At 45.1% G+C, this 17,203-nt stretch overlaps 1 protein-coding gene across 1 annotated transcript in view; it reads left to right on the top strand.

The window, feature by feature from the left end:
- The window catches only part of TTN (titin), a gene marked incomplete at both ends in the record, with an annotated part of 240,774 nt that overhangs the window by 38,334 nt on the left and 185,237 nt on the right, over positions 1 to 17,203 (top strand). Inside the window, 3 exons of the mRNA XM_082001715.1 lie at positions 14,413 to 14,691; positions 15,845 to 16,408; positions 16,863 to 17,144. Of these exons, the coding sequence (XP_081857841.1) occupies positions 14,413 to 14,691; positions 15,845 to 16,408; positions 16,863 to 17,144 (1,125 nt within the window). The remainder of the gene's footprint in view (positions 1 to 14,412; positions 14,692 to 15,844; positions 16,409 to 16,862; positions 17,145 to 17,203) is intronic.

Here is a 17,203-nt window from a genome sequence, read left to right as displayed (position 1 = left end):
GTTTTGATATGCAAAGGATTACGTGCATTATAAGGTTATTTAAGTTTTAAAATATGTTTAAAACTTCAAATTTATAATTTTGCAGCAATATTCTTAACTTTTACTTCATGCTTTGCAGCTGTTCACAGAGCTTTTATTTGTTCAATTTCCTTTTGAATGCATGGAATAGTTTACTTCAGAAGGAAGTTATACAATCTTAATCATTATTTTTAAATCAGTTAGCAACCTAACATGAATCAGTTCAATGGCCACTATTTGATGGATGGATGAAGTATACTAGAAAGCATTTGTTGTTTAGGGTATGTGAAAGCTACACATTCCCATTGATTCCTTGCACTTTTTTTACATACATTAATTCATCATTATACATCTCTTACCCTGGCTTGCAGATAGCATATGTGGTTCATGTTGCTTGCTTTTATCCCTGTGCATAACACTGTGAAGTTAGTGGCTGTATTAGTTCGAATAAACGCCTTCTCATTTCATGTTAGCTAATTACTTACTTTTTAAAAAATATCTTTCAAAATATTTTTTCTCAATTGTTTGAACGTTTAATCTACAAACAGAAGGGTGAAAAAGGGCGTTTATTCTACTGTCTGCAAGTCAGGTAAGATTTTCTTCTTTGCCACCCAAAGACACGCAGCTTTTCCAGGCAGCAAAAACATACACGCAGAAGAACATGTTATTTTGAAATTCATTTTTGCTTGTTCAAGAAGAAATTTCCACAGTCTGAAGAAAGAACAGACAACGAACGATTTTCGTGTCAATCTTTAAAACAGAGCAAGGCGTTGCGTTTATTCGAACAAATATGGTGAGTGAATTACTTTTTTTTTTCCTGGGTGTGTGATGAAAACTGTTGCATGCCCTTTTTTTATTTCAGTATATTGCTATTTCATTTTTTCAGACAGATGTCAGGCAGAGTGTGGCATGTTGTAACCCAGTCTCCTTCTCTTGCAGAGCAGCACAGCAAGGCAAGCCTCAAGGGACCTGGGACAGCGGCGGCGCTGGCTTGCACTCAGAACTGTAAACCCACCTTCACACAGGGCCTCAAGTGTAGGTCTGTCTTGGAGGGGGACCCTGCGCTCTTCCAGTGCAAGCTGGTGGCATGCCCGGCGCCTCACATGGCCTGGTTTCACAACAACCGGCCAGTCCACCAGGACTGCCGCAAGGTGATCTGCACTGAGAGTGAAGAGCACACGCACCATGCCAGCCTGGAGGTGCGGGATGTGCGGGAGCACGATGCTGGCAGCTACAGGGTATTTGCCATTAACAGTGAGGGCTCAGCTGAGTCCACTGCCTCGCTGCTGGTGGCACGCAGTGGGGAGCAGCAGGGCTTGGGTTTCGCAGGGAAAGTGGAGTGGATGCAGGAGAGCTGGGAGTGCCTGCTGCAGCAGCGGCAGGAGGACCGGCTGCGGGTGGTGCTCCGCTGCACTGGCTCACCCTTTGACAAGGGGCAGGAGACTAATCAGTTGCTTCGGGACCTCTCCCCAGCCCGGGGCATGGTACGAACCATTCATTTCCAGAGGCTTCCACTGATGGGGTCTCACCGTCCAGGGCTGGCATGTGGTAGGGAGCACAGTGGCACATGGGCAGATGCTGAGGAGCTACTAGATGAGGAGATCCGTTGGAAGCTGCAGCGGCTGCGGGAGGCAAAGAGGGCAGCTCTGAAAAAGAAGCAGGAATCCCTCATGTCCATGCCCCAGGGGGGCCCTCCTGAGAAGCCCAGCCCACCTGAGGTGGCTGCCACAATGGATGGCTCGGAGACCCTGGCAGTGCAGGTTGTGAAGGGGTACCAGACACCCAAGGCCTCAGGGGAGAGATGGCAGATGCCAGGTGGGCTCCTGGAGCCCTGCCCACCCCTCTTTGTCCAGGAGGTCAAGTCCCAGGAGGCTGTTGAGGGGCACAGATGCACCTTCTCCTGCCTCTTTCATGGCCGTCCACAGCCCACAGTCACTTGGTACAACAACAACAAGCCCGTGGGGCGCATCCAGGGCACCGCTGTTCACACCACAGAGTGCCGCTCTACACTGACCTTCCCATACCTGCTCCCACAGCATGGTGGCACTGTCACCTGCGTGATCTTCAACCCACTGGGCACAGTCAGCACCTCAGCCGCACTCCATGTGAGGCGGCAGATGCCAGCCTGTGAGGCCAAGAAGAAGGAGGAGGAAGAGGAAGGGAAGAAAGATGAGGAAGAGGAGGAGAAGGTGAAGGAGGAAGAAGAAGGGGATAAAGAGAAGAAGCAGGAGATGGAGAATGTGGGGGAGAAAGAAGTCATCAGCCTGGCCTCTGCAGCAGAGCAGGGACTGCCAAGTGCAGTTCCAGAGTTAGACTTCTTGTCACTGCCTGTGGAAATCAAAATCACTGCTGCCACTCCAACACCAGAGCAAGACACAGAGGTAAGGGAGACCACGCAGCCCTCTCCAGACCACACTGCACCCACCATAAAGCATAAGTTCAAATTTTCATTTGATGTGGGAAATGAGCCACCCCAGATTGTGACAGAAGCCCCAGCACACATTCATTGCCATGAAGGGGAGGCAGTGGTGTTGGAGTGTGCTGTGTCTGGGCAGCCCCCACCAGCTGTGGCCTGGTCCCTGAATGGCCAGACCCTCTCTGCCAGTGAGAGGCTGAGATTTGAGGAAGGCAAGAATGGCATGTACCGCTTACACATCCGAGGGATCTCTGTCACAGATGCTGGGCTGTATTGTTGTGTGGCCAAGAATGTGGCTGGAACAGCACAGACTGCCTCTGAGCTAACAGTGCAGCCTGGTGCACCCAGGTTGTATAGCAAGGATGGAGACACTGAGGAACTGCCTGCTGTGGACCATGTTCTGCACCTCCAAGCCCTCAGGACACTTGGGAAGGATGAAGAGGAACAAATCACATGCTCAAAGCAGGAGGAAGCCTGCTTACCCTGGTCCCTGAGGCTGTCTCCATCTCCTGGTGAGCAGCTGGAAAAGGAGTGTGAGAAAACTCAATTCAGGGAAAGTGCGGTGGAGGAAATCACAGTGCTGGATATCATGGAAGTGTATGCAAGGCAAGAAATGGGTTATACAGAAGAAAGTGTGAGGGATGCGGATGGTATTTCTGAGATGAAGCAACACAGGCAAAAACCTGACTCTGAGGAATGCAGCTTTGGAACTGATGCCACTGAGCTGCGCCCCAGCATGTCCAAAGAAGAGCATGAACTGGTGGCCAAGGACTCAGGTCACTTTTCAGAGGAGCTGGAGGCTGAAGGAGACAAGGTGGTATCACATACAGGTACTCATTCCTGGGACATTTTGAAGTCACCATTTATGGAAGTGAAAGGGCAAACACATGCCTCTGAGCAGTCTGCTCTGGCAAGGGAGTGTGAGGATTCACAATTTTTCATTCCTATATCACCTGTGGTGCAAGAGGAGAGTGATGCTCACACGGAGGAGAGCAACGCCCCTGCCTGGGAGGCAACATCTCCTGATGTGCCTCTTGTAGAAGAGCCAAGTGTGCCCCATTTGCAGGACAACATTGCAAGCACACCCACAAAGGAGCGGTTCAGCTTTTATGACTTCTGTACAGAAGAGAAGCAGGACGAACAGGCCGAGGTGCAAGAGAGATCAACTGATATTGAACAGGACATCAAGGCTGATGATCATCTTTATAAAGAAGAAATGACCGATGCTGGGGATGCCACTTACTGGGAAATGCACAATGATGACAAAATGCCGCAAGAAATGAAGTCTGATGCAGACAGCTCTTCTTTAGATCCAATCCTTCCTCCCGCTGGCATAGAAAACTTGGGTCAGGAATTTACTGAGGAAGTTGAGCTTCACCTAGAAGTGCATTTCAAAGAGCAGCAGTTGCCATCTCAGACTGATGAGACTAGTACCACATTTGATCTGAAGAAGTTTGTGGAGCCTTTCTCAGCTGCAGAGACTGTGGACACAGTACAGGCACAAACCTCTACAGGTCTGGAGAGTGTGGAGGTAGGAGAGACTGGGCTCACCTCCCCTGTGCACCAACATGATGTGCTTGTGCAAGAGATGTCTCTGAGTGAAGAGCTGCATCAGAGCTACAGGATGCAGCAGGAGGAGGTCGATGCCCAGAAAGAGGCACAGCCAAGAGAAATCAGAAGGGCTGATTTGCAAATCCTGAATGGGGACCTTGGCAGCGTCATAATATCTGCTGAAGAGAGATCTTCTGCTGAAGAAATTAATGAGTCAGAGGTGAGTGTCTGTGGGGAAGAGTCACTTGAGGGACAAATTCATAGTTTTCCAGTGGAGTCCACAGTAGATTTCCAAAGAGCAGTGCAGGAAACACATGTGTGGGAGAGTGGGGAACGACAGGAGACCACAGACTCCCAGAGTCACAGCTTCATTATTGACTTGAAAAAAGCTGCCCGTGAAAATAAACCCCAGGCTGGGCATCAGGCTGAGGAGGAAGGCAGATCTGGAATAGAAAAGGTCTTTGAGACAGGAATGAGCAGCTCCACCTGTGAGATAGAAAGCACAGATTGCCCTGAGGTGATGGTCAGGGACACCCAACAGGAACCAAACACAACCAAGGGCTTCTCTTTCGGGCAGCTCTTACTTGGTTTAATATTGGATGATCCTGTGGCACAGAATGAGCAAAGGAAGGAGTCTTGGGGCAAGAAGAGGACGCCCACTGAGGAAGCCTCTGGAGAAGGACTGTGGGAGGATATTTCTGCAGGTCCAGAGCTGAGTGCCATTCAAGCCTTAGAGTTGGAGCCTGACTTGTCCCTGGCCAAGTATTTAAGGTCAACTGGGATGCAGGAAAGTCCAGATCTCAAAAGGATGATTCACAAGGAGCAGCAAGAGACCATCACTTCACTGGAAGTGGAGGAGGTTACCTTCAGCACGGTTTACGACTATTACAACAACCAGCAGGAACTTGCCCGGCCCTTCTCTCCTGAGTCAGAAATGTCTATAGAGCTTGAGAGCGGGAGCAGAGAGGAGTCGCCTGATTCAGACCGCTTCTACACACCTCCCTCCTCAGTGGAGATCTTTGAAACTGCTTCCTCAGCATCCTACCACACACCACTCAGCACACCTGAGTGCTACTCCACACCGTCTGAGGGCTCAGGATACAGCACGCCACCTGAGCGCTACTCCACACCATCTGAGGGCTCAGGGTACAGCACACCACCCGAGCGCTACTCCACACCATCTGCAGGCTCAGGGTACAACACACCACCTGAGCGCTACTCCACACCGTCTGAAGGCTCGGGGTACAGCACACCACCTGAGCACTACTCCACACCTTCTGAGGGTTCAAAATGCAACACACCATCAGAGCACTACTTCACACCCTTTGAGGGACCCCGCTCTGCATCAGGGGACAGCACGCCACCAGAGCGCTACCGGACACCCACTGGGGAGTATATGGACGCCCTGGCCATGCTTCCCCTCTGTGAGAGAAGGCAGCAGCCTCCTGCCCAGCCACAGGCTGAGGTGTTTAGGACCCCCTGTGAAGCCCTGGAGCCATCAGGTGGGGAGATGCCACCTGCATTCCTCAAGGCGTTGAGCAGGAGAAGGCTGTATGAAGGCAGCACGCTGAGCTTTGTGGCTGAGGTGGTGGGTGTGCCCAAGCCAGGGGTGAAGTGGTATCATAATAAATCTCTGCTGGAGTTGGATGAGAGAGTGCAGATAGAGAATGATGGGGACAAATGCATGCTGGAGATCACTAATGTCCAGAAAGCCGATGGAGGACAGTATCTGTGCCATGCAGTGAACATTGTCGGGGAAGCTAAAAGTATTGCGCAGGTGGAAGTTTTGTCTGAAGATGGGCAGTCACTAGCACTGCCACCTCCTGTCACCCACCAGCATGTTATACACTTTGACCTGGAGCAAAGCACATCTTCAAGGTCACCTTCACCACAGGAAATCCTCCTGGAAGTGGAGCTGGATGAAAATGAGGTGAAGGAGTTTGAGAAGCAGGTCAAAATCATAACCAGTCCTGAGTTTAGCCCAGATAAGAAGAGCATGGTGGTTTCCCTGGATGTCCTTCCGCTTGCCTTGTTAGAGCAAGCTGCAGGCTTGGCCGCAGAGCAGAATGAGGATGTAAAAATCAATTTCCAAGTAACTGAAATGCCTCCCCGCTTTGCCGTGCCCTTTGCAGATGTCGAGGTGACAGAAGGCTTGGAAGCAGCGTTTGAGTGTGTGGTAACAGGTACTCCTGTCCCAGTAGTGCAGTGGTTCAGAGGTGACACTTGCGTGACGCCTGCCACAGGAAAGTATGTTGTGAGTCAGAAGGAGGGACTTCACAGTCTGAAGGTCCAAAATGTAGGTCCTTCTGATGGTGGCTGGTACTGCTGTCAGGCAATCAATAGGCTGGGAGAAGCAATGTGCAAAGGCTTCCTCACAGTCATGGCTCAGAAGGGAGCAAGTACTGAGGTGAGCAGTGAGGCAATCACAGGCAGTGAATTACAGATGCCCCAGAAGTGTGACTTGCTTTTGAGTAAGACTGTGAGCCCAGGTGACCAGTCAGACATAGAGCTGGAGTTTGAGTTTGAGCCACACATAGATGACTCAGAGAAAGCAATCCGACTGCTTGCGGTGGCTCAAGGAGAGCAGGAAGTGGAAGGGGAGAAGTGTGTCAACGTTAGTTTCGATGTGTTTGCGGAGCCGTCCCAAGAGGAACAGGTTGAGTTTAGGGCAGAGGACTCGGAGAGCTGCAGCTTTGAGTTCCAGGTCACAGAAGCCCCTCCCAAATTTCTGAGGCTCATTTCTGACTACAGTACATTTGTAGGTGCCTCAGCATGCTTCCAGTGTCTTGTGACTGGTTCCCCCCACCCAAGCGTCCACTGGTACAAGGATGGGGTATTGTTGGAAGGGGACAGATACTGTGCACAGGAAGAGCAGGGGGGCTCTCATAGCCTTACTATTGAAAACTTGATGCAGAGTGACAGCGGGAAGTACAAATGTATAGCTACTAACAGGGCAGGGACTGCTGAGACTTGTGCGATGTTAACATTATACTAAATTTCCATAATTTATTTCAGAGCCTCTTTTGAAGGACTAAATGTGTTTATGCTGTTGTTCACTGCAGGTAAAAATGCAACACTCATTTTAGGGGCATTGTTTCTCATCTCTTTAGGGATGAAAACCACGCTGTGGGCATATTTCTATCTCACTTAAATTTGCCTTCATTGGGGAATTTAAGTGAGATTTAATCTGTGCATAGGTCTTGTGCACATTTCCTGCACCAAGATATATTTCGGGCTCCTTCCAAGCTCTTTACTCATTCTTGTAAGGATCTTTTAATTGACTCTCATTCATATAGGAGTAATTTTTTCGTATAGTGTACATATGCCTGTGTGTCTGTAACAGTGCAATCATTATTGTTTTATGTAGGCTAGAAATCACCTGAAAATGTAGAAACCACTTTTTTCTTATAATCTAAAGGTATGGAATACTAACTCTACATTTGCTGTTTAGTTTGGATATAGTTCTGTGAAAGAACTCCTTAAATTGGTATTCCCCTTCTCACAATGTTGTGTCAGAACATGTGAGTCTCACTGATTCAAAGCTTGTGTTTACAGTTTCTATCACTGCAAAATTCTTACATCCATGGGCCTCATTCTACTGACTCATGGAATTAAATGACTTTTTTTTTTTTTTAAGTCAATGGAATTATGTTGTTGCAAAGAAAAGCAACACAATGAGAAAAAAATGAAAGTTTTGCATTAGTAGAGACTGGACAGGATTTTTTTTTCTCTATTACCAAGTAATAAACATAAAAAGATATTTTGTACTGTATCTTTAGAAGTTAAAGAGAAAGGAGAGGGAGCATAACAAATCAATGCTACAACTGTAAATTCAATTAAAAAATTTTGGTTGTCCCCATATTCCAGTGTCATGCATAAAAAATACATAGTAGTAAAAAGGTGGGAGATTTTTATGCAGTTGTCTTGTTTCACATTAGAACTAAATCTCTACATAATCCTTTTTTCTTTTTTTAAAATTAGTAACAGTTGAGTGTGCTATGTGTCAAGATGACCAGAAATAAGTAGAATACATTCAATTGTTATCTGTGGCATTTTCTCAGCAGATGAGATTTTTACATTAATGTTCTCAATGTGAGTATATATTTTTGTATTTAAAATAATGCTAATATTTAGGAGGAGTCATCAACAGTAGCTGACATAATTAAATCAGAACTAAATCTATCGTACATAAACAATGATAAATTGATTAAGAAAATAGGTTAAAAGTATGAAAGTTATTAACTAATGTTTATCAGAAGTTAAATAACTCTCTAATGCATGTGCCAGCTTTCCAGTTTCCTATATGCGAAGGTGAAACCTTGAGTTCAACAACCCTAAGCAAAAATTATTTTAACTTTGATTACCTGTTCATGAGGTTCTTCCAGTTATTTACAAATTACTGTCAGTTGCCTTGCAAAATGCTTTAAGGAGCATGGTGATTTTAAGTGTAAAAGAACTATTCCTATAGTACATTCAGTTTTGTCCATGCATGTTCTTATTTCTGAGTTTGATGTGTCCTCACACTGAGGTGAGCATGCCTCAAAAACTCAATAATCTTTAAGACTCTCCCATCAGTCACCTGGGATAGTAATTTTTGATCAAAAGATTCACTTTGCCCGATTGTGTTGCCCAGTATAAACTTAAAGTCAGGAGCGGCAAGTTTCCCTGGTACATGGGGAAAGTGACTGGAGTGGTTAGGCTAATACCAATGTGTCACTTCAGTTTCTTCCCAGTTATGACCCCATGATAAGTATTTAAGATTTGTACATTGTTAAAAGGCAGAGATAATTGTGATTTCTCATAGGTAATGGTGGTAGGAAAGAGAAGCAAGAGTGTCCGACCCAATGTTGTGCTGGGAAAGAATTGCTTCATGATATGTCCTTAATCCATTCCTTGTGTGTAGCACTAACTGATTCATTAGACAGCAGAGGTCCCTAGGGAAGTTGACATGAATTATCTGATGTTATACATCAGCTGTGACATGAGGGGTCTTTTAGGTCCAAAGCCAAAGAGGTCAGAGGCCCTTTGGTTTGGTCCTAAGCAATTATGACGCATGTTTAATTTGCACATCAATAAACTGAATTTTTTAGTAGAGACAGACCCATAACTTGTTTTTGAAGCCATGAACCAAACAGGTCCAAGTTCATGTTCACATCTGAAATATATGGCCAAGGATCTTTATCTCTACCTGTGTAGTAGTGTTTGTGGTTTATGTAAGTTTACAAGTCTTATGTTAAGTTTCATACTTGAGCCAGGAGCACTATCATGTTCTTATGGAGAGACAAAGTCTCACCTAAGTTACAATGATATAAATCTGGAGTAATTCTAGTTTTGAATAAACTTACTCTGGGGCAACTGGTATAGCTTAAAGTCATGGTTGACCATCTCTCTTAAAATGTTTTGCTCTCATAAGAATTACAAAACTTATAATTTCATTGTCAGATTTAATGTTGTCTTCATTTCTACAAACCAAGTATCTTAAAAAAAGGACGAATTATGTTTGTTTGTCATCAATGTGTACTGAATGTTAACATGTATGGTTAATTTGTGAAATAAATGTGTAAAAAATTTAAGTCCGTCACTTCTTGTACTTTATTCATTTTACAGACATAGCTAAAATATGAAAAAGTATCTATATGGTTTTTCTGTCATAAATATCCAGGAACACAAAAAAGTGCATTAATTTTTGCCACACTCCTGTATATAAAGCATTCTTGTGTGTTAGCATAGGTTCCATTCTGCAATTTTTTTTACTTTCTTATGGGCCCAATTCTGCCACACCTTCTCAGCACACTGACTAGCACATTGTATTTCGGGGGAAACTGCCCTACTGTTTTAAGAAGGCTGGTAGGTAATACTGAAGGACTGGTGTGATTTTTTTTTTTTTTTTTTTTTTACCTAAGCATCTCTTCTCTGAAATTAATCACTGTATGCACTATGCTATGTCCTGTATATTATGATATTTGTGACAAGATTAATAATTGTTAAAACCAATAAGAAAGAATTGGGTATGGCATATTCTGTTCTTATTTATAGTTGTTGTTGGAGTGCAGCAAAAATTATCATCTCACAATAAGTTTTGGAATTTAAGACACTGTAATTGAGAGACTTACCAAGGTTCACCATTAGAGAGCTTGGAGACATTTATTCACTCACACTTCTTTTATTCTTTTATAACAACTCTCATATCTTTCCAGCATCAAATAGTGTGGGCTTTAACTGAGCAAACTTGACTCAGTGAGGACAACAGGATTTGATTTCCCAAAGTTTTCTTTGTGCCATGCTTTTCATGGATGGCTTGTCCTTTTCCTGGAAGTCTGAGATTTCACTGATGTTTCTAGAGTCAAGCATCTGCAGAGAACGACACGTTCTTGATGTCTGCTGCTTCTCATGTTTAAACCACCATTAGAACAAAGTGGTCCAACACATAAATGTCTAAATTCATGAAGGCAAGAAAAAGAAAAACCTTGAAGTGCTCTGCCCTCTTTTTCTCTGGTATTGTGGGAGTTTTAATATGCAACATTGTGACAGGGAGGAGTTTAAAAGCAGAGGTTTAAATCAATGACATTAAATCAAGGGTGCAAACTTATTATTTTAGTAATGATGGTGTTGTAAGTATAAGGGTCTAATGACAAAAACAGGATAAAGCTGCTAAGGGAGAGGTAATATCTTAGTGTGTTAGACAAAAGATAGATTTGAAAGGGATGAACTAACTGCACCAGAAGAAAGGTTGTGCACTGAAAAGTTTGTGTTATTTTTCCAATGTTAATTCTGGCATTCTGCTTTTTCTAGGTGTTTTGAATTAAACCAGGGTCTTAGCACTGCTCTGCTGTACTTGTTTGTATAAGTGTACATACAAATATATATGGCACTTACCACTTCAATTACCTTTGTGATATATGCCAATGTTTCTTGACTGTTACTTGCATTGTACACCCTGGGAGTATGCCTAACCCATACTGTGATGTCAGGTTTAAAGAGACACCCATGTTGATCCAGATTGGAAGTTCATAAGTAACCTGACAGCACAGCATGCCTTGCTGGTTTTGGCAGTTGTGTATTTGACAGCAAGAGGACCTCATGTTCATTGTTAACTGTGGTACAGTATTGGCAAAGCCGCCAGATATACAAAAATATTTGCACTAACACTGTTTATTTTTAATCTGCAAGTATTCTCTTAAACATTCTAGTAAAATGCAACAATTTTTTTCCATACAGACATCGCTAGCTCTCATATTGTTTCTTCTGAGGAAGGAAGAAGTGAAGGCTACAGCAGCGGCCTTCAGTTGCCTGATAGAGAGAAAACACTTGGATTTGAGCCTGAAAAACCAGTTTATTCCAACAAAGCAAAGATGAAAATGGAGGAGGGCAAAGCCCCTGTTTTCCTCAAACAGGTCTCAAATGTTGAAGTCTGGCAGGGAGATGTAGCTAGACTCTCTGTTACGGTTACTGGCAGCCCCACACCCAAAATCCAATGGTTTTTCAACAGTATGAAGCTAACCCCATCCATGGAGTGTAAGTTAGTGTTTGCTGGCAATGACCACAGCCTCATCCTCCCATATGTGGGTGTGCAGGATGAGGGTGAGTACACATGTGTAGCCAGCAATGTACATGGTGAGACCACATGCAGCGCCCACCTCCATGTGCGGCAGCGGATACCAGGGATCCCTTGCTTTGCCAGGGAGCCAGACAGTGTGCGGTGTACACCAGGCTTCACCGCAATCTTTGAGTACACCGTGGCTGGGGAGCCATGCCCCGAGGTGCAGTGGTTCAAGGGGACTGAACAGGTCTTCTCTGATGCACATCGTTCTGTTGCTCGCCATCCTGACGGCTCAGGCTCCCTGACAGTACGGGATTGCGTGGAGGAGGACACTGGGCTCTACACGTGCAGGGCAGTGAGCGCCTTGGGTGAAGCCACATGCTCTGCTGAGCTCCTTGTGCTGCCCAAGGAGCATGCTGCATGCAGGCAGAGCCCAGCCTTGCAGCACTCTGCAGTGGCAAAGGACCAAAGCCCCCTCTTCTACGAGGAGGCTGACAAGCTTCCTGCTATGGAAGGAGCTCTCAGCCTTGAGGCCATGAGGGAGCCCCCAGCCCTCCTTCAGCTCCAGATGAGCCACGTGGAGCATGTGCTGCCTAGGGAGGACATCTTGCCTGGCCTGCCACCGGCCTACCTGGCTGCACAGAGTGTTGAAGAGATGCTCACCCAGGTGGCCACAACACAAGAGAGCAGCAGGCTTCTGGCAGAGCCACTGCAAACCCTCCCTGCTGTCCCCCAGGATGTGATGCCTGCAGCAGCGGTGGAGACACAACTGCTGGGCTGCCTTGGGACTGTAGCTGCACAGACACTCTTGCCCAAAGAACAAGTCATTCCCAAGGCAGCAGAGCAAATGGCTGCTCTGAAGACAGAGGCTTCCCAAACCCTTCTAGAGGTGTCAAGCACCACTGAGAACCGTGCCATAGATGGTGACCACATCCAGCTCCTTGAGGGGTTCCAGGCAATGCAAGGTCAGATGAAGGCTGAACCCAGATTGCCCTCTGAATTGGCCTTCACTGGGGACCAAGCTGTGCCCTTGGAGAACGTTTCTTCTCTGAAAGCAGCAGAGGAAGATTTTGCTTCAAGAATCTGTGAGGGACAGGCTGTGAGATTTCCCCTGCTGCTAGAAGAAAACCAGGCCCTAGAGGAAGAACATATTGTCGATCTTGCCAGCCCACTTAGGCAGTGTCCAAAGGCAGGGAGACAGCCCCATGAAACAATGTATACTCACCAGCTCCAACCAAGCCAAGTCCTCAACAAAGAGAACCAGCTTACTGCTCAGGTTCCCAAGAGCTGCAACTTAGACATAAAGTCTCAAATTAGAAATGCCCTGAAAGCTGCAGTGGTAAGTGAGCAAAACCTCTTGTTTTCAGAATGGTTGGCTGATAAAGAAAACATTGAAATACAGACAATAAACATTTCCAAGGAACATAAACACATCCTATGCACCTACGTTGTGACCACAGGAGGACTCAATCCCATAGAAATCCCAATCTCCTTGGAAGAAGTAGGCATTCAGACAGCTGACCAGAAAATGGTCTTGAGGGAGGCTTTCTATTCCCTTATTTGTGAAGAAAAGCATCTCTTGACAGATGTCCATCGCAGTCCACTTCTCTCAGGGAAATCCTGTGATGAAACCTCTGACCTGGAGCCCCAGCAGGCTGAGAGGACTATGGAGGCAGAAATACCCTTGGAGCAACCTTTGTCTGCACAAATAATCAACACTGTGACTGGGCATGGTCAAATCAAGGATGTGGGTGCAGCTGCAGCAACTGCTGATGTAGCCTCTGCAGATGTTCCCATTGAGACACCCAAAGAAATACTGAAAAAGAAGGAGAAAAGTGAAGAAATATGTGAGGAACAGGGCAGAGAGAGTCTGGAAACTAGAGCTGGGAAGCGAGAGGATGAGCTGGACAAAGAGTGTTATCCCATCATACACAGCAAACTGATTGACACTGTTGTGGAGGAAGGGGAGAGTGTCAGTCTGGTGGCTGTCATAACAAATGTCAGAGAAGTGAACTGGTATTTTGAGGGTAAACTGGTGTCTTCAGGCGACAAATTCAAGTGTTTGCAAGATCAGGACACTTACACACTAGTAATAAGAAAAGTGTGTGGGGAGATTCACCAAGGAGAGTACACCTGTGAGGCGCTGAGTCAAGGAGGAAAAAGAGCAACAGCAGCAAAACTCACAGTTGTTAAAAGAGGTTGGATAACGGGGATAAAATACTGCCTTTCTAATACCCTGCTCTACTAATGAAACTGCCCTACTATGTGTCTGTATCTTTGGATACAGGTACAATATTAAGTCCATCACGCCACTAATCAGAGGGCCCCCTTTCTCTCTGGATTTATGGTCTCCTTTTACCACATTGCAAAGTCTCTCACTTCCCTCACCCCAGTCTTTGGTCAGGAACATTGTTGCTTCCTGTTCTCATCACAGAAACACAGTCAGGACAAGCTATATCTCAGTCCTGACCACTTCTTCCCATTGTTGTCTGTGAAATGGACCTGCACTTCCTACTTTTGTCACTGCTGCACCCTCTCTCACTCTTTAGAGTCATTGCACAGTTTTAGCACAATTTCTCATCACACCATAATTTCTTACAGCTCCAGGATAGTGTGGCATATGTTTGTATCACACTGTTAATGTGCGTTGCTATTGCACGTTGTTTTTCCAGTATCACCACTGTGCTTCCTGATGTCATTATCCACCATGAAATTGTCCACTGAGCCTGGTACTGTTTTCACTTCTTAGAGATATTTTTTTTTACAGTCACTTTATGTGGATTGCAAGTAAATCACCATTATTTTTTTTTTTAGTCAGTCACTACACTGTTACTTCCCAGAATGTCAGCAGGCAGGGCTTTGAGTTACTCTCTGCTTCTGATTTCAGTTGCACCAATCCTGAGGAGAAGGCTCGAATCTCTGGAGGTGGCTGTAAATCACGTGGCCAAGTTTACCTGTGAGGTAGAGACTGCTCCCAATGTCAGGTTCCAGTGGTACAAAGCTGGCCGAGAGATACATGATGGGGACAAATACTCCATTCGCACCTCCAACTACCTCTCCACACTGGAGATCCCAAGGCCTCAGGTTGTTGACTATGGAGAATATAGCTGTAAGGCTTCCAACCAGCATGGCAGCGTAAGCTCTACAGCCCTTTTAACCGTAACTGGTAAGTACTGTCTGCCAAGCATTTCTCCTTCTCCATAAAATATCTTGGTATATTGTAATGCTTTCACTGCTATACTTACTTTGGGGGGGGAGGGGGGTGTGTGTGTGTGTGTGTGTGTGTGTATATATACACACACACTATATATGTACTTTATGGTAGGGCTCTTGATTGCCATTGTTATACATAATCCGTACCTAATTTTGGCAGGCATAAGCTTAGCGAAGGAATAATTTTTGAGAATGCTGCTTTTAGGTGCTTTCTGTACCTATAAACGGGAATCAGCATGAAGAGTTTCAGAAGGGAAGAAGGAAGGGGGAAAGAGAAAGTTGGAGGAACTAGATCGTCGACAGAATGGGATTGGTTTGTGAATACTTTCTTGAGGAAGGTTTATTTAACACAAAGAAAACATACACTTTTAAATCTGATTTCTTTGGTGTAATAATCACTCTGTGGTTAACCTGGCACCCTATGTTTATCCTGCAGCTATATTTGTGAGGCAGGCTATGCAGTTATGCATACCTGAACATCTGTGTGCCATTGCCAAAGGGGATATCTATGTGACTGGGGAAATAGATCTTCTTAAACAAACAAAAGTGGGTTTAAAGCTGTTTCAATTTGCAAACTTTTTTGTCTGTTGAGAGCTATACAATTCTTTTCTTTTTTTTTTTTTCCCTGTGAAAAACCCTACACCATCTTTTGGACTTTTAATGTATGGTGATTTTTTTACTCTGACTTTTCTCTTTGAGGGAGGAGTCTTTATGTGGCCTTTGCTAAGTGCTAGATGCTAGAGACTAAAGATGCACAAACTGTGAAATGCTTACAAACTTGTCCATCTTGAGGGAATGCGGCACAAACATACCAGTCTTGGGGGAGGTGTTCTGGCTTTTGGTTTATTTTCCTTTAGTTTGTACATTGCTCCAGAGATTCAAAATGCTTTCAAACTCTGGAGTAATATACAGACCCAAGAAGTACAAAACCAAAAGCCAAAATTCATAATCTTTAACACCTCTTATCTCCTTCACTGCTTGCTTCTTTTGCTTAAGAGTGTCCAGTGACAAACTGGCCCCTCTTGCTCTGTCCCCGACAAATGTGCAGAAAGAGCATAAGCTCTGGTCCTCACCTCTGGATAACATTGAAACCCTTTGTTTTGCAGAAGCATTTCCACCAACCTTTCTTACCAGACCTGAATCTATCACTACTTTTGTGGGCAAAAGCGCCAAGTTCCTGTGTACTGTTTCGGGCACTCCAGTCATTGACGTCGCCTGGCAGAAAGATGGCACAACCATTTCACCTTCCGACCACCACAAGATCTCCAGAGTGGAAAATAAACATGTGTTAGAAATTTCCCTTCTCACCACCAATGACAGAGGGGTTTACACTTGCAAAGCTTCCAACAAGTTTGGGGCTGACATTTGCCAGGCTGAAATGGTCATTATAGACAAGCCACACTTCATTAAAGTTTTGCAGTCAGTGCAGTCAGCAGTCAATAAAAAAATACGTCTTGAATGTCAGGTAGATGAAGATAGGAAAGTAACAGTAGGGTGGACAAAGGATGGAAACAAAATCCCTCCAGGCAGAGATTACAAGATTTACTTTGAAGACAAGATAGCCTCGCTTGAGATTCCTCTGGCTAAGCTTAAGGATTCAGGCCATTATATGTGCACTGCCTCAAACGAGGCAGGAAGCAGCTCCTCTTCTGCCAGCATCAGTGTCAGAGGTAAGACAGTCCTCCACTCCCTTTACTTTTGCTCTTCTTCGGTTCCCCATTTCTTCTTTTGCAGGCAAAAGACTTCTTCGGGTTGGAATCACACTGTAAATTCTTCTCAGACCTACCATCAGGTCCATTAACCTCTTGCTCATTTCCCCTGCTGCCTTAACAGTGCACTGTGTGTTGCTTTAGTATTTCTTTCACCAGCCAGATCCAAGAGTTGCTCCTGTGTGCAAGGGAGAGATGGATGGAGAAGGCAAGAGAAACCACAAGAACTGCAGCTCAGCAAAGATTATGCTGATCTTTTCTGAAGTCATGTTTTGTTGTTGAGCTAGGAACAAATCTTTCAAAGCTTTGTATTTCAGCCTTCTTTCCTCTTTCTCTTTTCCTTTTCCCTTTTTACCTTTTCTTCCCCTTTTCTTCCCCTTTCTTCCTCTTTCTTCCCTTCTCTTCCCATTTTTAGAACCACCATCCTTTGTGAAGAAGGTCGATCCGTCTTATTTACTGACCCCAGGTGACTCTGCACGCCTTCAATGCAAAATCAAAGGGTCTCCTGAAATCCAGGTTACTTGGTTCAAGAACAATAAGGAAATCCGTGAAAGCAACACACACAGGATGTCCTTTGTCAATTCTGTGGCTGTGTTAGATATTTTGGAGATGAAAGTTGATGACAGTGGGAGCTACTCATGTGAAGCTGTAAATGAGGTTGGAAGTGACAGCTGCACCACTGAAGTAGTTGTTAAAGGTCTGTTCTTCTTGCTGCTGACAGTCCATTCTTGAGAAAGACCTTCCCTTCCTTTTTTT

This window comes from Phaethon aethereus, assembly GCF_964289735.1.
Source record: "Phaethon aethereus genome assembly, chromosome: 6".
Taxonomy (NCBI): Eukaryota; Metazoa; Chordata; class Aves; order Phaethontiformes; family Phaethontidae; genus Phaethon; species Phaethon aethereus.
Note: the sequence above shows the minus strand (reverse complement) of the source record. Positions and strands in the feature narration are given on the sequence as shown.